Genomic DNA, 24,287 nt, shown 5'->3' with positions numbered 1-24,287 from the left:
TTTGACAAAGGAAGGAAACCCTTTCATGGGAGCTTCGCATCTTCACATCCTCCTTTTCTTTGTTCTCCCTATCCCTCTCTACCTTTCTCTAAGTTCACCCCTCTCTCTCTCTCTCTCTCTCTCTCTCTCTCTCTCTCTCTCTCAATTTCTACAATGTAAGACAATAAGCAAAAGGACCCATGCTAATGGGTAGAGTACTAAGGCTTTTATAGCCTAAGAGAAGGGGTGTGTGTGTGTGATGGGGGGGGGGGGGGTGTTACCCCTCCCTCTCTCTCATTAAAATCAATTGCTCATCTCCTTTGTAATCATCAAGGCTATTAGGAATGGTCACATGGGGGAGAGAATTGCTAGGCTTGTGGTGAACTAGGAGGACAACAAGCATGATGGAGATGGCAAGGATGAGCCAATTGATGGGAGTTTCTTGATGGTGTGGTGGTGGCACTTGACAAGCATGTGTTTTAAAGGTAAGGTTTTTAAAGAAAATTTAAAGTTTATTCCTTAAATTAATCCCTCCCCCCATCCCCTCAAAAAAGGCCCTCATTCACATACAATGCAAGGTTCTTTTCGCTTCTTTTTTTTTTGTTGACGCAAGGGCGTTTTTGGGGGGGGGGGGGGGGGGGTTTTGAGAGGGTTACAAACGACTTGTACTTAACAATTTACTTAGCCATTTCCTAAGGCATCGCCTCAATTGTCTATTGATAGACACCCCTTTCCACTTTCATATTACTTCAATTTAATTTTCACTATCACCCTCAAGCCACTCATAAGACACCCACTCACTTTGTAGTCCTATAAAACAACATACATAATAGAGATACATTTAAAAAAAAAGCTTTAAATAGGACAATGCTCCATGCATGCATGCATGTAACCTTGTGTTACTAAGCATTCCCTCAACTCATATGTTGCTAAAGTAGCAACCAAACAATGCATGAAATGTATATTGCTAATCAAAATATGGCAAGCTAATATACAATTTTCTTCATAAATTCTCAGCTCTAGTCTTTTGAGATTTTTTCTTAATATTGGCCTAGGAGGGAAAATGGCTAGAACAAGTCTATGTTTGTGAGCAACTATTTGTAACATTGAGATGTCAATTGCTATAGGGTCATGAACTTTGACAAATATGAGTATTACAAATGACATTTGTTTGTTCCAAAGGGCAAGGAGAGATTGATAGAACAATTAGCCTTACAAAATGTTTAAGACAACTTTGGCAACTACTTGTCATGTCAACATCTCCATTGTTATTGGGCAATGGTCACTTCCATAGAAACCTGAAACATTTGTTTAAGAATTAGAACTTATAGACATTTCTCATATTGAAAACAAGAATAAGGGTTTCAAAACTTGTGACAATCTAGAAACAAAGTAAAGACAAAACTAAAAGACTAAGAAAAATAACCACCCATTTGAAGCATGAAAAGGCTCACCTTATGGGCAATTTTTATGCTAGATTTGGCTTAAGTTGCTTGGATGTTGATCTTGCATTTGAATAGTGCACATGCACGCACAAAAAAGTGCACAATTTTTCTTTTTGGTGCAACCATTGTATACATGTGTACACAAGTCATGTCAATAGTGATAATAAAGAGTACTATTTTTTATTAATCTGGTACAACAAAGAGTACTGAAAGACAACATGCTTTCAAGAAAGTGCAAAGAGATCCTCAAAGTAGGAAGCTCTAATCATCCATAAACTTTTGTTCAAACTTTGGGAAGGGAACCAAGTCTTTAAAAATGTTGATATTCAATCCAAAAGAAAACATGCTGGAGGGCATAACCACAAAATGTGAGGGACTACTTCCATAGTTATAGTTCAACATTTACAAATAGAACTTGAAATGCCTCTTTTGGTAAGGAATAAGATAAGGGACAATACACTCACTAGCGTAGTACACCTGCCAAGAGAAGTAGAAAATCTAAGCAACATGAACCCTTTTCCAAATGAGAACCCATTGATAGGGGTGGCAAAAAGATGCCAATGGGAGTGGTAGGGCCTTGAATGTGTCACACCGAATATCTATCAAATAGGCACCTCCATGTGCGAGGCCCCTGGAAGTGTGCTTGGTGGCATTGTCTCTCCATCATGGCCAATGCTAAGTATCCTTGTCTAAGTCGATCTTTGGTTGCCAATGCCATGGTGAATCTTCTAGTGGATATGGTGAAAGTGACCCCTTGGTAAACATTTGAGCCCAGAATCTCCATCTCTAGCTCTTGGGGTGAAGATTGATTTCCTTCTCACTGGAGACGATGTGTGGAAGATTTGGATCATTTTCCCAAGATTAACCATCAATCCACACTATGCACAAAAGTCATGAAGGGCATGGAGATGTTGCTACAAACCATCATGTGATTTAGAGACTAGAACAATACTGTCAACAAAAGCATAATAAAGACCAATATACTTACTGACTCCACCCCATCGCTGCCTCCTTTGTAATGTGATCTTCTACCTTGCTGCTGTAGAGACCAAAAAGTGAGGCACTCCAATGGTGCTAGACATCACATTTGGAAGTCCTAGGCATCTCATTCAATCCACCACTCTCTCATATAGTGCATAGATACCCCAGATCATGTCCAATTGGGTCTTCGATGTTTGCAACCTCTGTAGTAGTCTATCTTGTGGAATTGTATCAAAGGCTTTACGAAAATCCACAAAGTAGCAATAGAGTCTCTTCTTCCTCATTTTTGCCTACTTCATCATGCTCCTCAAGGTGAAGATGAGATTAAGTGTAGAGAATCCCCTTCTGAAGCCAGTATGTCCTACTGCTCTCAAGCTCCTCTATCTACACATGCATTGAGCTTTGCCTCCATTACTGCTCCATATATCTTTGCCAATATGTGGCTGAGCATGAATGTGTGTGTGTGTGTGTGTGTGTGTGTGTGTGTGTGTGTGTGTGTGAGAGAGAGAGAGAGAGAGAGAGAGAGAGAGAGAGAGAGAGAGAGAGAGAGAGAGAGAGAGAGAGAGAGAGATTCCATACATTAATATACACTTATTCACGAAAAAAAGAGAGATCTTCCAAATAAAACATTTAATGGGACCAAATGCATATTGTGAGAAAAAGAAATGTCGGAATGACTCCAATATCAGAGAAAGGGGCGACCCCACTGCAAAAACATTGTCAGAAGGAACGCCAGTGATGGCCCAAGAGAGCACCACTCAAGGTAGAAAGAGAGAAAAGACTTGATATCTAGTAAATGCATAGCTTGAAACCGGTCTATGACTCACATAAAGCGGTAGTTCCTTCAATTAATACCTGGTCTTTTCACACACACACACACACACACACACACACACACTCTCTCTCTCTCTCTCTCTCTCTCTCTCTCTCTCTCTCTCTCTCTCTCTCTCTCTCTCTCTCTCTCTCTCTCTCTCTCTCTCTCTCTCTCTCAATACCAGATTGGACCCGAAGACCGGACCCCCTCTCGGTATTTCTTTATCAATTAAAAGATGGAAAGTTACAAAAATGAAATGCTCCAAAATACATAACCTGTGAACAATTGGTTTTTATTTTTTTTCTGAGTAAATCCCAGCTGCATAAGGACAATTCAGCATGATCAGATCAACATCCCTTTTAGGAAAGCATTTTCTGTAACCATAACTCAATGATTCACGTACAGAATTGTAGTCTGCAAATCTCTGAATTCACTGTTCTTACTGTTCAGCATGTCCAAAACAACATCCCTTTTAGGAAAGCATTTTATGTGACCAAAACTCAATGATTCATGTGCAGAATTACAATCTGTAGATCTCTAAATTCACTGTTCTTACTGTCCAACATGTCCAGAACAGCACTAAATAAAAAATGATAAACCCTGTTTTTGTGTGGCATGGCCATAGCTACCTTTAGTTCCTGCATTGGAAAAGCCAACAACTGCTCCTAGACCTGGACAATGAGGCTCTTGCCTCAACAGAAGTGCAAAGCAAACACAGAATTGTGCCTTTGATGGAATCAACCCATCATGCAAAGCATTTCCTTTGAGAATAGAGAGAGACTTTATCAAAGGTAGCAAGCTCTACCTCCGTACATGAGTCAGAGACGAAGAAGTACTCTCCATGGCTGATGAAACTGCAACAATCTGCCCTCAGCTCCTCCAAAGCTTCATTCTCAGATCTGCCCTTTTTTATGCCTATTACGTTTTTTTTAAATGCTCTCTCTCTCTCTCTTTTGGGAATTTGTGCCACATAGCATACATGTAACAATATTCTTGTTTAAACCTTCCAGTCTAAAATTCTCTATGATCTATGCAAAATTTGACCTCGGCACAACCAGAGAATTAATCCTTGTGCAGAAACGAAGATAATGACGCGAACAGATTCTGGGGTCTAAAAATAGCAACTCCCTAAATTTTAGGGATAGTGACCCTTGCATTCCTCGAGTTGTTCTGAGCAACTTTTATCATTACAACCACATCAAAAAGTGTAATGTGGCTCAGTTATAGTGACTTTTATTCCATGGGCATTCTCACATATGCATCTTCTGTCTTGGCCATGCTCATTGTCCAACACCATCTCCAATGGCTAGGCACACAGTCCCAAACCACTGGCATTCTATTCTTCAGTGCCCATTCAATATGGAACCAGTCCTAATGCTCAGAGAAACCATTAGTCTAATTTGTCCCAATGGCTATCTTTTCTGTTGATCGAATACGTCGAGTTTTCGATTATTCAAACACTTGACCTTCATAGAGACTAAAAGGTTGAGAGAAGAGCTCAACGACCTAGCTACCCTGACACTTGTACTTATATAGAGGAAATGCTTTACATGATGGGCTGATTCCATCAAAGATACAATTCTGTGTTTTCTTTGCACTTCTGTTGAGGCAAGAGCCTCATTGTCCAGGTCTAGGAGCAGTTGTTGGCTTCTCCAATGCATGAACTAAAGGAAGTAATGACCATGCCACACAGAAACAGGGTTTATCAGCTCTGATTTAGTGTTGTTTTGGACATGTTGGACAGTAAGAACAGTGAATTCAGAGATCTGCAGACTGCAATTCTGAACATGAATCATCGAGTTTTGGTCACAGAAAATGCTTTCCTAAAACTCTCTATGATCTGTGCAAAATTTGACCTCGGGACAGACCTGAGAATTAATCATCGTGCAAAAACGAAGATAATGACGCGAACAGATTCTGGGATCCAAAAATAGTAACTCTCTAAATTTTAGGGATGGTGACCCTTGCATTCCTCCAGTTGTTCTGAGCAACTTTTATCATTGCAACCACATCAAAAAGTGTAATGTGGCTTAGTTACAGTGACTTTTATTCCATGGGCATTCTCACATGTGCATCTTCTATCTTGGCCAGGCTCATTGTCTTGCACCATCTCCAGTGGCTAAGCACACAGTCCCAAACCACTGGCATTCTATTCTTTAGTGCCCATTTAATATGGAATTGATTCTAAGGCTTACACAAACCATTAGTCCAATTTGTCCCAATGGTTACCTCTTCTAGCTATGCAAAGATCCCGGCTTATTCCAAGAGAACTCTGGGGGTAAAAATCAACAACTAAAGAAAAGAAAATAGCGACCCACTATAGGATGCCTAGGCGATTGGGGTGGTGTTGATCTGCAAACTGCATTAGGTGTCATTCTTGCAAAGGGATTGCGCTTGTCATTGAGGGCATAGTGACTAGGTCGGGATAAAAATAAGTATCACTTAAGGTACAAGTGGCGTAGCAAATTGGCTTGGATAGGATGTATGTGGTTGGGTACCCTTAAGAGTAGGAGAGCTGATTAATAGTATTGATGTCCTGACATACCAAACTCGAGAGGTGTTGCTACTTTTGTCATAGTTTGGCCTTGGTTGCATTGTGTTAGTATTCTTGTTGCGTGTGGGAATCACCAAGGTCCCATAAGGAAAGCCAATAATCAACTCAACAAGAGAATGCTAGCCTAAGTGGAATGGAAGGGTGATGCAATCGCGCCCACCACAAGCCTACTTGTGCTGAGAACCTTCAGCTCTTATCTCGGACTTAAGAGAGTTTTACCCACAGTTTGGCAAAGTGCTAAGAACCTTCAGCTCTCATCTCAGACTTAAGAGAGTTTTACCCACAGTTTGGCAAAGTGCAAAAGCACAATCAGGGCCTGAAGTGCATGCCAAAGCTCAACGTAGGTGGATTGAGTGAGAAGGAGATCCCAACAGCTAAGAACCTACTCTCGAAAATGGATTTTCATGGAGGTCAAGTCCACTTAAGATCCAACACTTTCAAGGAAAACAAGAGATGTCTAGGCCGATGTCTCAATGGAAGGCTCAAAAGCCAGACGTTTTTTAGGAAACCATACAAGAAAATAGAACAAGCCTTTACTACATTAATATTACAAAGGGATACAAACTTTGCGACCAAGGGCACGATAAGCCCGATGCTTCACAAGATGTCCTCTTCTTGACTGGAACCCCTGACATGTTGGCTCAACTAGGAATGAGTAGCAATTCGAGGAGTGAGAGTGACGGAGAGAGAGAGTGTATGTGTGCAAGTACGATTAGATTTGAGTGTACCAACAATGTGTTGGTACACAAAGAATAAAATGTATTTATACTTGGGACACATAAGGGTGCATTCACGTGTACAACTGAATAATGTGTGTGTACTATACACGGAGGTGAAAACGGGCCTTTATCCCAACCTCCCACCAAAGGTCAGCTAGGAATGAGCAACAATTCGAGTGAGAGTGACAGAGAGAGAGAGAGAGAGAGAGAGAGAGAGAGAGAGAGAGAGAGAGAGAGAGAGAGAGTGTGTGTGTGTGTGTGTGTGTGTGTGCAATTACAATAAGATTTGAGTGCACCAACAATGTGTTGGTACACAAAGAATAAAATGTATTTATACTTAGGGCATATAAGGGTGCATTCACATGTATAACTGAATAATGTGTCACTAGTCATATGCAATGCTTATGCTAAGCTTTGCTGAGACTTTTAGTGAGGACATCTGCACGGTTGTCGTGTATTTTGATCTTGGCCAATGTGATTAGACCATTTTCCAAAATCTGTCTGATAAAGTGATATCATCACACATCTATATGCTTTGTGCGTGAATGATACATGGCATTCTTAGCCAGATACGCAGCACTCTAGCTATCACATCCCAATACTGCAGTACCCATAGACATGTTGAGATCCTCTACAAGTCTGCTCAACCATATAGCTTCCTTAGAAGTTTCAGTATAGCTGATATATATTCAGCTTCAGTAGTACTCAATGAGACGATGTTCTATAATCTGGAGCACTAAGAAATGGCCCCACCAGCAACTGTAACGACATACCCGCTAGTGGATCTACGAGTGTCCAAGTCACCTGCCATGTCTACATCACAATAACCCTGCAAGCTAAAATAGGAAATACACTTTTTTTGTGTACCCTTCAATTATTGAAGAATACACTTGACAGCTTCCGAATGTGTTTTGCTAGGATTTGACATAAACCTACTAACAACTTCCATTGTATGAGCAATGTCTGGACGAGTAGCAACCATAGCATACATAAGAGAGCCACAAGCCAATACATAAGGGACTCCCTTTAGAGCATTTGCTTCCACGTCATCTTTTGGCCTGTTGGCTTTACTAAGCTTAAGATAAGGAGGCAAGGGTACCCCAAAAGGCTTAGCTTCAGCCATGTTAAATCTGTCAAGTACCTTTTCAATGTACTTTTCTTGAGATAAAAACAACAATTTCTGCATTCTGTCTATGCAAATCCTCATGCCCAAAATATGCTTTGCATTCCCCAAATATTTCATGGAGAAGGCTGATTTCAACTGATTTTTGAGAGCATCCAAGCTAGTCTTTCTTTTCCCAGCTAACAACATATCATCCACATACAAAACAAGTATAATGGGGCTGCCATTTGTATCCTTTTTCATGTACAAACAATGTTCTACAAGGCTGCGTGTAAACCCATGGGATAGCATAAAAGTGTCAAAATTTTTGTACCACTGTCGTGGTGCTTGTTTCAACCCATACAGGCTGCGCACCATCTGCTCTTTTCCAAGAACTACAAAGCCTTCGGGCTGTTTCATGTAAATTTCCTCATCAATGTCACCATGCAAGAAAACTATTTTTACATCCATTTGGTACAGCTCTAAATCCAATACAGTAGTGAGAGCAAAAAGCACATATAGTGCGGTCATCTTCACAACCAGTGAGAAGACCTCTTGAAAGTCAATCCCTTCCTTATTTGCATACCCTTTAGCAACTAGTCTTGCCTTGTACTTGGGTTTCCCATCAACTGTCTTTACTTTGTAAACCCATTTGCTTGGAAGAGGCTTCCTTCCTTTGGGCAACGACACAAGATCCCAAGTATCATTAGCATATAGAGATTTAATCTCTTCCTGCAAAGCTAGCTCCCACTTACCGCTGAATTCACATGACTTGGCCTCTTTGTATGTAAGAGGCTCACCCTCATATGTAAGCATCACATAATGCAAGGAGGGGTCATGCCTATGTGGTTGCCTTCTTACGCGTGTAGACCTGTGTACCCAATGATCAAGATTTTCAGGAATTGGGTCTACATCTAGAGGTATATTATCTTCAGCATTTATTGGCTGCTGTAAGCCATTTTCAATATGTTGTTCATGTTGTACAACACCTTCATTTTCATTACCAGCACCTGCATTTTCATAATCATCAAGTCTATCTTGCTGTCTATCATCATCTAGCTCAAAGACAACCGGCTGATTATCAGTTTCAGCTTGTGGTACCACACCATGAGGCTCATCATTTGTAGTAATATGTGGCTGCAAATTCTGAAATTTGATCTTTTTCATATCTTCATTAGAGGCTAAAGTACCTTTCAGCAATTTTACCTTGTTAAACACAACATTATGACTGCGAATAATTTTCTTGGATTGAGGTAACCACACTTTGTAGCCAAATTCACCCTCATCACCATAGCCCATGAAAATGCCTTCGGTGGATTTTGGGTCAAGTTTGTTCCTATGCGTAAATGGTCATATGAGGCTAATTTGCCAGACCAAACCTCCTCAGGGATGCCATTATTTAAGAACCTGTTTGGAGAGCGGTTGCAAATGTGAACCGCGGTTTTGAGTGCCTCTTCCCAAAATTCATGAGGGAGATTAGCAGTGGAGAGCATGCACCGCACTCTTTCACATAAAGTCCTATTATATCTTTCAACCACCCCATTTGAAGAAGGGCTGTAAGGAGTTATAAGCTCCCTCTTAATTCTATGCAAGTCACAAAAGGACTTGAATTCAGTAGATGTGAACTCACCCCCATTATCAGTTCTCAAGCATTTCAGCTTTCTACCTGTTTGAGTGGTCGCAAATGCATGAAAGGTTTTAAAAACAATGAACACTTCACTTTTCTTTAACAACAGGTATACCTAAATCTTTTTGGAACAATCATGAATAAAAGAGATAAAATATGCAGCACCACCCAACGATTTCAAGGGCATACTACATACATCAAAATGCACTAAGTCCAAGACATTAGACTTACGAGAGACACAAGAGTAAAATGAAATTTTTATTTACTTTCCAAACTAATACTCATAACAAAAGTCAAGTTTAGAGCCTTTTCCATCAACCCTCTTCACAGAGGTAAGGACATCAAGTCCTTTTTGGCTCATATGGCCTAATCTCTTATGCCATAACTCCAAAACCCAACCACTGCAAGAAACTTGCCATTCAAAGCTTTACAGTGCAAGCAATACAAAGTGCCCTTCTTGGTTCCTTTTGCAATCAACATGGAGCCCTTTTTCACTTTCCACAAACCACCACCAAACAGTGTAATGTAACCATGCAAGTCAAGCTGACCAATAGATAGCAAACTCTTTTTAATGCTAGGCACATATCTGACATCTTTCAACACAAGCTCTTGCCCATTATCTAAAGAATAGTGTACACTGCCAATCCCATCAATGCTACAAGCATGGCTATTTCCAAGATACACCTTTCCATAATTGCCTGCATTGAACATAGCAAAACACTCCAAGCAAGGAGTTACATAGAAAGAGACACTAGAGTCTACAATCCAAGTCTGAGTGACACCATCATCAACATCAGCCTTGGTAATCTCCATATCTAGCATGTGACATACAAGGGCATTATAATCAACTGCACATAATACATCACCTCTCTATCCGAAACTCCTCTATGACTACACTAGAGGCCACATTGGCCTTTTCCTTGCCTTTGGCTGCCTTAGATACACCTGTCTTATCCTTCTTTTTCTTTTTGTCTCCTACATTCTTCTTTCTGTCTTGTTCCTTCTTGCAATATATGCAATCACGCTTCTTGTGGCCCTTCCGACCATAGTGATAGTAAGTAATGTCACTCTTTTCCTTTCTTTTACTTTTGCTTTTGTTTCTCTGTCCTGCATTTGCATTTTTCTTTTTAGTCCTACCTCTTACATTATAAGCTGAGTTGCTGCCTTCTCTACTAGACATACGTCTAATTTCTTAATTCAAGATTGAACCCCTCACCCCATCATATGAGAGATTGGGATTATTGCTGAGAGAAACCACCACCGTCTCCCAAGAATCAGGCAGTGTCATGATAAAAAAGACCGTCCTCAACTTATCATCAAAATCCAAATTTGCATCCTTGAGCTGATTTAAAATGCCTGTAAATGCACTCAAGTGCTTAGCTACAAGCTTTGACTCATCCAATCGCATATTCACCAACTTGCACATTAAATGCACCTGATTAACAGGTGTGGTGATCTCATAGGTAGTTTTCAGCTTCTCCCATATTGCATAACCTATATCTAAAGCCTTCATGTCTATCAAAATGTCATTAGTGACACCCATCTTAATGTAAGCCACAGCCTTTTGTTGACTTTGGCCCAATCTGCATTAGACATTTATGCGGATTTATCTTCCAGCAAAGCATCCTCACAATCCTTTAGGAACAATACGCCCTACATACGGTCTTTCCAAAGGTCAAATCCATGACCATCAAACCGTTTGATTTCCATCAAACTCTTGATGTATGAACTAGAAGAAGTTGCAGCCATTTTATCACAAACACAAGAGTAAATGCCCTAGACTGCAAAAGCACAAGCTGAACCAACAAACACACTGCTGTTCTTCCTCAAACAGTAATAAATCTCTGCTGTTTATTCATAAACCAGCCACCACATGGGCAAAAAACTGAGAAATTTACCAAATTCTGCACAGAGCCCTAAAATTTCAGGTCCAATAATGCATAAATGTCAGCCAATCTGACCCAACTGGGCAAAATTTTACCAATACATGAAAAGCCCAATTTTCTTGGGTCCAATGTTAGGAAATTTTACTCAAAAGAGCAAAATTCCGACAAATTTGGCAAAATCCCCAATTTGATTGAGGTCACCACGTGCAATGTCTGCAATTTCTGACCTGAATGTCGTTGCCAAGCATGGACGAGATCAAATCCAAGAAAAGCCCCAAATGTTTTGGGCCAAATTCGCACAAATCTGTGACCCTGCTTTCACGAGTGAAACCTAATCAAAAGAAAGGAATTAAAAGAGATTTGAAAGAAGATCAATTTTTTGATTTTGAGGAAAAATGACCCACAAGGGGGAGGGGGATCCGTTGACCCATCAGGCGGGTCACGTGAAGTAACTGGTTGTTGTTGAGCTAAAATATGCATTACTTGCTGATTAGCCTCTTAAATAGCACCAAAACACACTAAAAATGCTCTTTTAGAGTAAAACCCTAAAATAGGGAGTGGTTCGAGAGAGTTCAGTGGAAACCCTAAAACGGGGAGCGGTTTGAGAGAGTTTAGTAGAAACCCTAATTTTTGGGGCGCCCTTCCACATCTATAAATAGACAGGCTGCCCCCCTTCAGCTATCATCTTTGTTTGCAGGTTACATCAGCCCACACACCCTCTGCTGCTGCTATTGGCGCCCAGTTTCCAGCCTGCAGCCCACCTCCATTTGCTGTCCAGCCATCATCGATTGCAGCCACATTATCTTCAGCCTGTCCATTGCTGTAGGCGACAGCTCTCGGCTGCTAACGACTGCTCAAGACTGTCCCAAATTGCTGTTCAACCTACTATCCATCATCTCCAGGGTCAGCCAGCCTGCTTTTTCAGCATTGCAGGCCCTGACACTCTCAGACACTGTTTCAGCCTGCTGTTTACAGCAGACTGTGCACAGTTTCCAGCCTCCGATCGATGGTACATTGCTACGTTTACTAGTTTCTAGCCTCCAGACTGCTGCATTTTGGTGACCAGCCTGCTGCCATTCACTATTCAGCACTCCTACACTCCGACTGGTGGTCACAGACTTGGGATCCGTCTTTGGTGGACGTCACACTCTGACATTGCTTTGCCCTTGAGCACACTGTACACTCTTTACATTCATTTACAGCATTCATTCACTTCATAGTTGTGTTCTCTCTCTCCCTTCTTCTGTTTGTGTTTGAGTTTTGCGTTTTGCGTTTAGGGTTTGAGTTTTGAGTTTTGCATTTACGGTTTTGCCCTTTGTGTTTGTGTCTGTCTCTTTGTGTTTTTGTTGTGGTCGTACACTCTGTGTGTCCTCGATGCAAACCCTAGCAGTTTCCTTTACACCTGTTGCGTGGCACCCCTGGCTACGAGTGCACCTGACCTTTCATGTGGCACCGACCTGTGGGCGACTCGACACTCCCTGCCCGCTGGCATGTTGGTCGCTAGCGTGTCCCATCTGGTACGCACGTGCCTTGCAGCTGGCGCCCATTGCCCCGTCATCGCTGGTTTGCAGCGTAGTCACGTCACACATTTGTTGGTCACCTCGAGCAGTCTTTTGCTCATCTCCTGGTCTTCTTCACGGCCTCTTCATTTGCTGACTTCGTATTGCCTGTCAATTGTGTCTGTCGACTGTCAGTCTGCAGTCGTGTCGCCAATTGGTTTGATCTTAAGAAGCGTGCACAAACTGTGCTCTGATACTAGTTGTTGGAGCTCAGCTGGGAATGAGCAAGTGTTTGAGAAGTGAGAGCGATGAAGAGAGAGAGAGAGAGTGCAAGTATGATTAGATTTGAGTGTACCAACAATGTGTTGGTACACAAATAATAAAATGTATTTATACTTAGGGCATATAAGGGTTCATTCACATGTACAACTGAATAATGTGCATGTACTATGCACGGAGGTGAAAATGGGCCTTTATCCCAACACGACATACTCAAAATCTAGCCAAATCAAGAGATCCCTCTCAGAGATGGCATATGAGATAGTGCAACAAACTAATGCACATGAAATGAAATGCCTTTGTAAAACTAGACAACATGCTAGCATCACTAACGTAACTTACATCCATACCAACATTAGAAATCCAACTACAGAGCATACAAAGCTCTTGGAAAAGCCATTGATATGGAAAGAACAACAACACATCTACTCTTGTTATACAACCATTTTTTCTGAAGTCATGAAAGGTAGACTTGAAGCCTAGGCAAATCAAGAGATCCCTCTCAAAAATGGCACAGGAGATAATGCAACAAACTAATGAACCTGAAATGAAATGCCTTTGTAAAACTGGACAACATGTTGATATCACTAACATGCGCTTACATCCATACCGACATTGGAAATCCAACTAAAGAGTATATAAAGCTCTTGGAAAAGTCACTGACATGAAAAGAGCAGCAACCTATCTACTCTCCCTATACAACCATTTTCAATGAAGTCATGAAAGACATGCCAAAGCTAAAGCTACCAAAATTACACTTGATTCCTTTGTTTCGGAGTGAGTATTGTGAGGTGAGCAAGACAAAAATAGAAGCACTAGAACGAAAGGGAGAAGGACGAAGTGTTTGAACAAAAATGCTATTCTAGTCAAAGTTTAGCAACCCAAATTGGTAGTCAACTAATGACAATCACTAAGCAAAGAAAAGCTCTCTAGACTTCAATTCATGATCCAACATATGCAACCCCCACATCATTAATGGTGCCTGTAATGATCCAGGGTATCAAACTTTCTACACTTTCCCAACAATATCCCTCGTGTGATAAACTCCTTTCAAAGAGGGAGCTAAAAGTGGCTAGGAGGATGGACAAGGATGAATGGTACTTAATGTTAGTACATACATTTCTTGCCTTACCCAAGACCCACAAATTCTTGATAGCTATGCTCCACTCCAATACAATCTCGACTTCTTTAAGTGATTTAGTCCCATGTTGAATGACAGTAAATATAATCTATTGTCTACTTTTGCTCTAGAACAACCTAGTCCTCATCTAACGATGTGAGGTAGAGCAATTTACTCAAACCCCTTCCTAATGAGTAGATCAACGTCTACATCTTAATTCCATACCTCTCGAGGAAACTACACAAACCACCAAAACAATCACTAGAGGAAACAATCACTAAATGAGCAACAAAAATAAGTCAAAAGTACAATCCTAAGCAACCTCAAAAAACCAATTCCCCAATCCTTAATGTTTCATTCAATTGCATCAAGCTAGAAGCCTCATGATATGGCACTTGTACATTATTCAAAAAAAAAAAAAAAGCATAGGCAATCATGACATTGCATGTAGGGATCCTCAAGTTAGGTACGTCCAATGGCCTTGGTCGACCAGCTTTGTCTCTAATCCCCTGGCCCTTTCTTCAATCCCCCTACATTTGCTCAAGGCACATCAAGGTAAGAACATACCTAGGGAGCCCAACTCACTTACAGTTAGACATGTCACCTTGAGTCACTTGCACTTTTCTCTCTCTACTTTTCATACATTTCAATGCCACTATAGTAATAACCAAAGCAAGGTAGAAAGGCACTGAAAATGAAACTAATCTCTCCAAATGCTGCAAGCAGCTACAATTATTGGAGACCCTCATCTTCCAAATCCTTCAACTATGATACAATGCCTCGTCCAATATACTAATGGTGTCTCTCATAACCTTCTTCAAGCATCCTTTTCCTCAACTTCGATAATTTTCTCCACCTATTGAGTTTCCTTGCTTCATCAACCACATAACTATGAAGAACCAGAGGAGTTGTCTTCTAAGTAAGTAAAACCTAGGTACACACGCATACTCACATACATATTTGCACAATGACCTATACATACTTTGGATCCTCAAGTGTAGGACAACACTCCAAGCTTGCTTGGAGTTCGATCCATCTCCCAAACCAATAAGATGTGTCTTGTGCATGAGAAGAGAAAACACTAGCACTCCCCCTAAGGAGAGAACATACTATGAGAGGTTTTCCACTACTAGCACAAAAGATTATGAAGGCTCTTGTATGCACCTTTTCATCAACATCTCCTCTTCCACCCTCCACAATCTCTAATCCCACATTCCAATAAGGTCTTGTCCACCAAAACTTAAAACAGATTCCTTGTCAAGGTACTTGCAATAGAAAAAATCTATTCAATAATTTTGCCACAAGCAATATCCTCAACCACCACCAATGAGCACTACCAAGCATGACTCATCAACAATTACCACAACTCCCCCAAGGTCAACATCCCAACGTCCCTAGCATTCCACATCATCTTGGGGGGGGGGGGGGGGGGGGGGGGGGGGGGGGGGGGGGGTAATGTTAAGTACAAATGGCAAAGAAGGATACAAGTTAAGTAGAGGTGTAATGTGCCAGGAATATTTGGAAGGATTAATTATCTTTCGGTTTGCATTGTAATGTTTTAATGTTTTAGACACTATTATCTACAGTATACAACCAATTCGATTGCATTATTAATTGTAATATCAATCTGAGAGCTGGGCCCACTTTGTGCAAACTGTAAAGGCTTCACAGTTAATTCAGAAGCCCCACCTTGAAGCAAACTACGGAATTGGAAGTCAAGTGACCCTGCCTAAGGACAGTGGAGAATCAAAACTCCTACATTGAGCAAGATAGCATGTGTGAGATAATGCAAATTACAACTAGGCCACCTACATAGAAGAGATGATTACTAGCTTAGGCTAGTACAAGCTGGACGCAACAAAGATGATGATCAGAGTAACTATTGTTCATGCAGCCTTCACAAGGTCATATGACAATGAACAACCACACACCCACAAACAGCTTGTGTTGCAGTTAAAACTGTGATGTACTGATATGATATCATTTTGGCAGGTAGTAAACAACACAATGTATTGATACAATGGATTGTGGTGGATAAAGAGTCTAGATTGTTTTTGTACAGGTAGATAAATATTGGGAAGGTTTGGAGTAGGGAGATCGCATTTTCTTTGTTAACACGGGCCATTAATTGACTCGATAGGTCCTTTTGTTGCAACAACTTTGCTGGTCCACTTTTAAATATGAACTATGCATTGAATTAAAAATCATATGACCTATATGTTTTATCACAGAGTTCATAAAAATGTAAGTCATTGTGCTGGCATAAGATGACACATAAGGTCTACATTTTAAGACTATAGGCATTAGTTTATTTAGCCATACCAGGCCTATATAGAGGTAAAATTGCGTAAATGTGACCTGTGTAAGAAAGCACAGTAGGAAATACCAAAGCTGTCGGTCTTGGTCAAGAATATTGGTGATTGATTGCACCCGAAAAAGCTATGGAAACTTTGCAGCATATGAGTTGCCCTTAAAAGGAACCAAAGCTGAAATCTGTCTTGACAAGTGTATTTTAGGGATTAAATGAATAATATAGTGAAATCTTCCTTTCCCTACAAGGACTCCTTATGATGAAGAAGATGGACCTCCTTCCACAGGGTGTAGGCACCGCTGCTCATGATGCAAAACAGCACTTGTTGGATTTAAGGATTTTCTTTCAAGGATTGCAAAGATACAAATGATCATAGGAAATAGCCACTAAATAAATTACCATGGAGAGAGGAAGGTCACCAATCTCTTCGATATACTACGTATAGACTCGTAGAGCTCCTACAACTAGGACTACAAAGAGGGACCTTGGACAAATGCACACAGTCTAACCTACCCTGCTAGGAACCAAACTACACCTAGAGCTTAATATAAAGGAAGAACATTAATGCATCTCCATCTCAACACAAGAACATGTTCAGTAAGGGGAACTCCAAAGACTCAATAAAGGTAGTCATGGCACATGCTACATAGGTGCCCATTACAAAAAACAGAACTAAAAGTTTAACACAAAACAAATAGGAAGACTTTCTAGATCTTACTATGTAGTGAGGACAGCTCACAAGCCTTACCTTCCAATTCAATACCCCGACCATGTATATTGCTTGCAAGCAGTTTTGGGAGTAGACTCTTTGAGATCAGAAAGTAATCTATCCTCATTCGCTTCCCACGATACCTGTACCAAATTACACAAAGGATCACTATTGGACACATTCAATCAAATTGCAACTTATTAATGAAAGAGTCAAGAGAGAAAACAAGCCATGTGAAAAAATCCATGACACCTTGCACTAACATATGCTTAAGAAATATCCTAATTGAAGGTTGCAAAGAAAGCTTTAAGATGCAATGGAGATCAAAAGACTCCAACATGTAATGATTCATAAGCACAAAAAAGAACCACTATTTGGAGTCTTAAAAGTAAATTGTTGAAGTATATATCTATCCATATCTGACCTAGTCTCATACCCGCTGGTCTTTATACTCATGCATACTTTGTGTGGTCTTTTACTAGTAATAAGAAGGTTACACTTCCACCTTCTAAAAGTTTAGGTTGCATCCAGCTTAAACTTTTATTCTAGACTAACAAAAGGAAAGATTGCACTAGTACCCTGAAAGTGTCTGTTAGTATATGCATTGCAAGAAATTGGACAGGGTACTATTGGACACTATCTCCCACCATGCCAAAGAGTGGGAATCCATGTTGCATGTACCCACTGCCAATGCAGCAGGGGCCCGATCCTTCTGAAAGACTCCAACACAAGCATCGTAAACATGCAAACACACATATTATGCACATGTATCCATGAGAGGCAAAAAACAGAGAAGGAAAGGTTGTGCCTAAACTGATGTATGCTGTTCTGAAATGACTCAACATGACTAGAATGTCACAAGGACGGGTTGTCCTGGACTACAATCTGCTGACCACTCCCTACATCGGAATTGTCCATCAACGAGCACCTAGAATATTTCCCTCTACACTAGTTGGGCTTTTGGTGAGTCCTAAATGCAATATCTCATCAACCACTCTGCATGTTGAGCACACTAGTACTGTGCCATATCCCCATCATTAGTCCCTATTGCAAGAAACCTATAAGCTAGATACAAAGAAAAAAATGAGATCTTCCTTGGCCTAAATTGTCCTCTAACCTCTAGAAACCTGCAACAAACAGCTGGATAATACCTTGTCAGTGCCAATGTTGAAAGCTGCTAGGGTCACACTCAAAACCTCTGTAACAGTCAACCTAATGCGCCCATGACAACCATCCATAATGTGCATGTGGCTGGAACTGGATCAATACACCATTTCCCACTGCCATAAAGCAATGATCTTAATCCTCTATCAGAAGCAACGCGAATATTCTCATTAGTAAACCTCCTCACTCAGAAGTCATCTTTGTTTGCAAGTGCTTATCAGCAAAGGAATGCTCTCCCCCCTTCATTGCATGCCTATTTAAGCATGAGCCTCCAATTTTAGAGGGCCCCTCAAAATCTAACTTTCAGTCGTAATGTTCCAGACACCATAGCTTAGTTGGGCCTCCAGTCTAATTTTTGATATACAGTGAGCTACTACCTGCACAAAGGACCCACTATTAACTTGCACTTCAAATAACAGGTCTTTTTGGGTGAATAGAAAATATATGCATGTGATGGAAAGGTGGGAAGAGACTGTTATATTGATAACACCTTGGAGAAAATCCGCCCGAGCTAAAATAGAAAGTACAAAGAATCATTTATAGAGTAGCTAAGTACATCTGCAATGGTTGTGTGAACAACCACTCTGGTGGGTTATAATGCCAAACCATCTGGGCGATGGTGCAAAAAATGGTACCAAAGTCCCATGTCCGCAAGAATGCATCTCTCCTCCTTTTCATCTTCTCAGAGCTTCTATGTATCCTCTCCCATGTCCCATGGTGAGTGTGGATGATCTTTGTCCAGATCCTAAAAAGAATCTCTCTTGTGGGTGCATCCTGAAGGTCTATACCATGTCTGTCTAATAGATATTTGGAACTATTTTTTTTTCTTTTCATGTTTCCCTGAAAAATCTACGGGAATTTGGGGTTTTAAAACACTTGCATGATGATGAAGAGGAAGATGCCCACTTGAATCAATGTTTTCAAGTTGTTGGGTGGTGGAACTTGTGAATGAAGGCCAGCACCTAAGGCAGATAAAACTCCCATCTTTGGGCCATTTGGAGGCTCCACAAAGGCATGATATGGTGGAAATGAATGGTAATGGAGATCAACAAACCCACCTTAAAATGCAAAGTATTTATTTGGCGAATGTTGTTGGGTGGCCTCACTCTTGCTTCTGTGCTTTCTAGATACAATATCTCTAATGGTTTGTGCTTCTTTTGCACTACAAGCATGGATACATGTCACATTGGTTTATATCTTGCCCGCTGGTGAGAAAGATCTGGTCCCTTTTGTCTAACATTTGGCGCAATGTGGTGGAAACTATTATGCATCCCGATTCCCCATGATTGGATACTAGGCAAGCCCAAATTTCGGAGTCCTGTGAAATCACATATGAAGATTGTGTTTCATTTTCTATGCTTTTTGGGGTTCCCTAAGAGGTCTTGTTCACTAGTAGCTTGATATGACGCAGCATGCAGAGATTCTCCCCAATGATGATTTGCACAAGTAGGGCTTTACTAAATAGGCCTAGGGATTCCCTTGAACCCTAACCTTGAACTTACAATCACTAAAGTGTGTTGACGTGCTAACATGCACACTAAAGCATGTTCACACACAAAGGTGGTACATGACAAAGTCTCCCTACAGGTCATAGGTAACTCATCCTGTGACAATCAAAACATAAAGAAAGAAAACACAAGAAGATCTTATCTCAAAAGAGGCAATGTCTAATCCCATACAATAGATCCTAGAGAGATGTACAAGATAGAGAGATGTTTGAAACTTGAGCTAGAGCATGGCATGTTACATTGACAAGCTCATGGACTTACAGTTAGAGTTGAGTCAGAGGTGCGTGTGCATGGCTCAAAGGCTAATCAAAAGCCAACATGATGCAGAGACACAATCCATGTGAGCAAGGGTCCAAACTTAAGTATAACTCTCAAGTTCAATGTAAGGGCCATGGGAATTGGTACAAACCTTCCTGAAAGAGAGAACTCCTTCAAGAATCGAAAGAAAGGAAAGAAGCACAAATCATTTTGGATTTACAAATGGGTAGAGTGTTCCATAAAACTATTCAATATATATGTCATGGAAATGTTAGCACATGCATGTACATGGCCAGTCTCTAATTCTGATCGCATTTTATAATTCTTTAGGTGTTTAATTATTTTTTACATAATATTTTTAACTTTTAACGGGATAAATATTCCCACTTGATATGGATGTCAAGGATGACATAGTCAATGTCACCCATTTGCCATGCCGTCGCCAAGTGATGGATATTTGCCATGTCATTTTGTACTTAATAGTGAAGGCTCAAAAATCAGGCAGCTTTTAATGTGTTGTTGGATGCTTCAATTTGTTGGCAGTATGCTCTAACATGAAAAGCCCAAGAGTTCCATGAAGAAATTTGGAGAACTTTTGATCAAAATCAAAAAGCCCAAAATTATCATGTAAATTACCCTCCTTAAATAAATATATGATTGAATGTTTAATTCAAAAATGTGAAGCCTTACTTGATGATGTGTGCATGAGGGCCTGTGGAGTGACCGGTTGATGACATGGTATGTCAAATGTTAGGCTGGAGGTTAATGATGATGGTTGATGACAACGTGAATGAAGACCAGCAACTAAGGCAGATGGAACTCCATATTGGGTGTGTGGGTTTTGGTGGGTGGAGGCAAAATGACTGATTGATTGATGAAAGTACAAATGTAGGCCTTTATTTTACAGGCTTAGGAATTCCCCCAAACCCTAACCCTAAACCTACGTACATTTAGTTTTGTTCAGGTGCTAAGTTCTAACACAGAAACTAAGGTGTGTTCAGACATGGAGGTAGATAACTAACAAAAGTCTCGGAGACTTTGTTCTTAAGTGGAGAACCTGAACAAAAAGAAATAAAACTTGCAGGTGTGTGAGTGCCTCTTCTCTTAGTCTCCTACTTGCTGACCCACTTACTAAGAGCTGTTAGCTGCTCCCTTCCTAACAATAATGTCTACCATGTACCTAACAGTTATTGGAAAATGTACTTCTTGTGAATATGTGAAGGTTTAGGTTTGCACAGAGAGATAAGGCGAACCTAGGCAGAAAGAAAATGTGTGTTTGGGGCTATTATAGTTCTGTTAATTTACACATTGTGTCAATACAGCCATGTGCGATCATTTTTCTAATCTTTGGAGTACTTTTAACATTTTCAGAAGGCATTTATTCCGCTCACTCAGCTAACATTCGGTATTTAGAAAAAAAAAAGTCTTCTATTAACAGCTACAGTTCGAGACATTCATGAATGTATTGCTAGTACATGTGTTTCAACTCAGTGTACGACAACTTGAAGACAGATCTTTCCTTACAGTCTCTCATCTCATTTATGTGCATGTTCATCATGTGTGTGTGCTCTAGGCTCCAGCAGGCTAGTGCTAGTGGCATGATGCCATGTGGGCAGTGGCCTTGGCCTGGCTCTACACTCTGACTGATGACCTCTCTTCATAGGCACAGACAGACTGAGTGATCTAGCAACATACAAAGGTGGGTCACATACAACTATCCAGCCACATCATTGATAGGTTCAAACTCTGGCCACCACCCATTGTATATGTTAGGGACCTTGTCATTAGATTTGTCATTTAATGATGGCATATTTGGAAATCTGTAGTTGAACAAGCAGGAGTAATGGATCTTCCTTCTAGTAGACACAATGCATCACACTAGAGCAAATCTCATATGCACCCTCAAGAGCCCATATGATCACACTCAAAGAACATCACAGCCTTGCACACCACAGATAGGCCAGCCAGAGGTAGATTGGTTATTTAACTCTCTATACTTTTCATGCTTGTTTCTCAAAGAAGGAATGCCTCATATGGGGATTTTCTCCTGTAAGCATTGACAGCCAGGGGTAGATTGGTTAATTAAACCTACACTTTTCACATTTGTTTCTCAAAGAAGGGACCTCTAAATATTTTGATCTCTCTCAATCAATTTTAGCATTTGCAAAAACCAAACAAAGGCAAAGATACTAGATAAACTGTTTAAATGTGTCATGCCAACGTCTCTCACATTTTCCCATTAGACAAAAAACCACTTGATTATTTCCAGTCCAATCACACCATTATGTGAAAGACCTCAGATTTTCAACATATTTAGTCTGAAAAGACTATGCATACTTGCCAATTGGATGCCCAGACCAACTGTACCCACCCTCCATGTCTTGCTGCTTATGCATCCATCGATACGTATCAATCAAGTCTCCTCTGTATGTAGAAACATTTTTAATTTGAGTATTAATCCTCTCAATCTCTTGAACGAAAAAGAACACATGGTAGCTTAAGATAACAGAACATGAGCACTAGAAACTATTAGATACCACATGTGCTTCACAACAAAAGGCTATCGAGGGGGACATTTTGTGAATGTCCTCACATGGTTATATTTTGACAATATTTGATTAGTCTACGACAAAAACCTGTCTAGTACTTTGTGGCACACTACAAGGATATCAGATTATGTGAGAAACAACCCTCAGAACTATACATTTTATGGTATGATGTGAACCTCATATCTTTGCTTTAGCCAAACATTTATATGTTTTAGCCATACATTTATATCTCCTTATGCACAATAACTCCCTGTCTAGGCACCCTTCTTCCATAGTGCCTACTTGCAACGAAACCCCAAGTACCTCAGTCATTGATTGTGAGTCTCTTTTCTTTCAAGAACATAAAACTCTCTGAACAGCACCTTGGAATCGATCCTTCAGATAAAATACAAGTACATAAAAAGCCATATAATTAACTACTGAGTATATTGTTAATACAATGGTTGGGTGAACAAACAATCTGGCAGGCTGTAATGCTGGACCATATCTGTCTCTAAGCACAAGAGCATGTCAAGTTCCATATCTGCATAAAAGCATCTCTACTCCTCGTACACTCAGATTCACCTTGTAGCCTCTCCCATCCCCAATGGAGAAAATGACCACTCCCTTTCTAGATCCTAGAGAGAGTCTTTGCAGTAGAGGTGTCCTGAAGATCAATGGCATGGCTACGCCTTGCAATCCAAATGAGCCAAGCAATAATGCTAGTGATCAACTTCATCCGTGACAATGCCCTTCAGTCCACTCTATTCGTGAGTAATCCAGAGCGAGAATTATGCTCAACTATTATCCAATGATATGGGGAAGGAGGAGCTTCCCTAAAAATCCACATGTTGGGCCTCTGTCTGTGATCCTAGCTATTGCCCCTCAAGTTGTTATATCAGTCTCAATTGTGCCATGAAGACCATATTGAGGGTTCTCCTCCATACCCCTAGAGTCTAGGACAATCCCACCAACGGTTGAGATATCGCTAATGTCCTTCACAAAAGCACAAATTCCTTTATGCTCCTCAAGCATTTATAGCTAGTTGCTCTAAGGCTCTCAAATATCCTCCAAAACATGGTCCATATCTATGATCAAGGTTATGTGCTTGAACATAGGCCAACTTGCATGATCTTTATTAGAGGCACATGCCTATAGGCATGTCTACCCTAAATGCATTCAGCATCATATTTTAGATTGTCATGGCATGTTGATCTTCATATAAAGATGAAAGACATGTTTATATACACATACAAAGATATAAGAATACTTTGTAAAGAGCAGATAAGTACAAAGATATAAGAATGCTTTGAAAGAAAAGTTAAAGAGCAACTAAGTATGTCATGAATCCAATGATTGTGTAAACAACCAATCTAGCGTGCTATAATACCAAACCACGTAAGGAGCAGTATGGAAAAAGATGCCAGAACCACATGTCCACTAGAAGACCTCTCCTCCTCTAGCTATTGCCCCTCAAGTTGCTATCATAGTCTCAATTGTGCCATGAAAGACTATATTGAGGGTTCTCCTCCATATCCCTAGAGCCTAGGACAATGCCACCAATAGTTGAGATAGCACTAACATCCTTCACAAAAGCACAAATTCCTTTATGCTCCTCAAGCATTTATAACTAGTTCCTCTATGGCTTTCAAATATCCTCCCAAACATGGCCTATAACTATGATCAAGGTTATGTGCTTGAACATAGGCCAACTTACATTATCTTTACTAGAGGCACATGCCTATAGGCATGTGTACCCTAGACCGACCCATTTAGCATCATATTGTAGATTGTCATGGCATGT

The 24,287-nt window shown here is 40.5% G+C and overlaps 1 protein-coding gene across 6 annotated transcripts in view; it reads right to left on the bottom strand.

Annotated features, from left to right (window-relative positions):
* Positions 1 to 840: 840 nt before the first annotated feature.
* Positions 841 to 24,287, bottom strand: part of LOC148022008 (DNAse I-like superfamily protein) — a 112,748-nt gene continuing 89,301 nt past the window's right edge. Inside the window, exons 7-10 of one of the 6 annotated variants that reach the window (XM_087697567.1) lie at positions 22,293 to 22,379; positions 17,065 to 17,168; positions 1,434 to 1,533; positions 841 to 1,277 (exon numbers count right to left, since the gene is read on the bottom strand). In XM_087697567.1, coding sequence (XP_087553693.1) covers positions 1,448 to 1,533; positions 17,065 to 17,168; positions 22,293 to 22,379 — 277 coding nt within the window. In that variant the 3' untranslated portion in view covers positions 841 to 1,277; positions 1,434 to 1,447. Of the gene's footprint in view, positions 1,278 to 1,433; positions 1,534 to 1,560; positions 2,245 to 2,275; positions 2,790 to 11,022; positions 11,439 to 17,064; positions 17,169 to 22,292; positions 22,380 to 24,287 lie in introns of those variants that run through there. The other 5 variants (XM_087697568.1, XM_087697566.1, XM_087697569.1 and 2 more) reach the window with 5 other exon arrangements.

The sequence above is a fragment of the Lygodium microphyllum genome, chromosome 17, assembly GCF_053477565.2.
Source record: "Lygodium microphyllum isolate KBCC chromosome 17, Lygodium_microphyllum_v1.1.10, whole genome shotgun sequence".
In the NCBI taxonomy this organism is placed as follows: Eukaryota; Viridiplantae; Streptophyta; class Polypodiopsida; order Schizaeales; family Lygodiaceae; genus Lygodium; species Lygodium microphyllum.
Note: the sequence above shows the minus strand (reverse complement) of the source record. Positions and strands in the feature narration are given on the sequence as shown.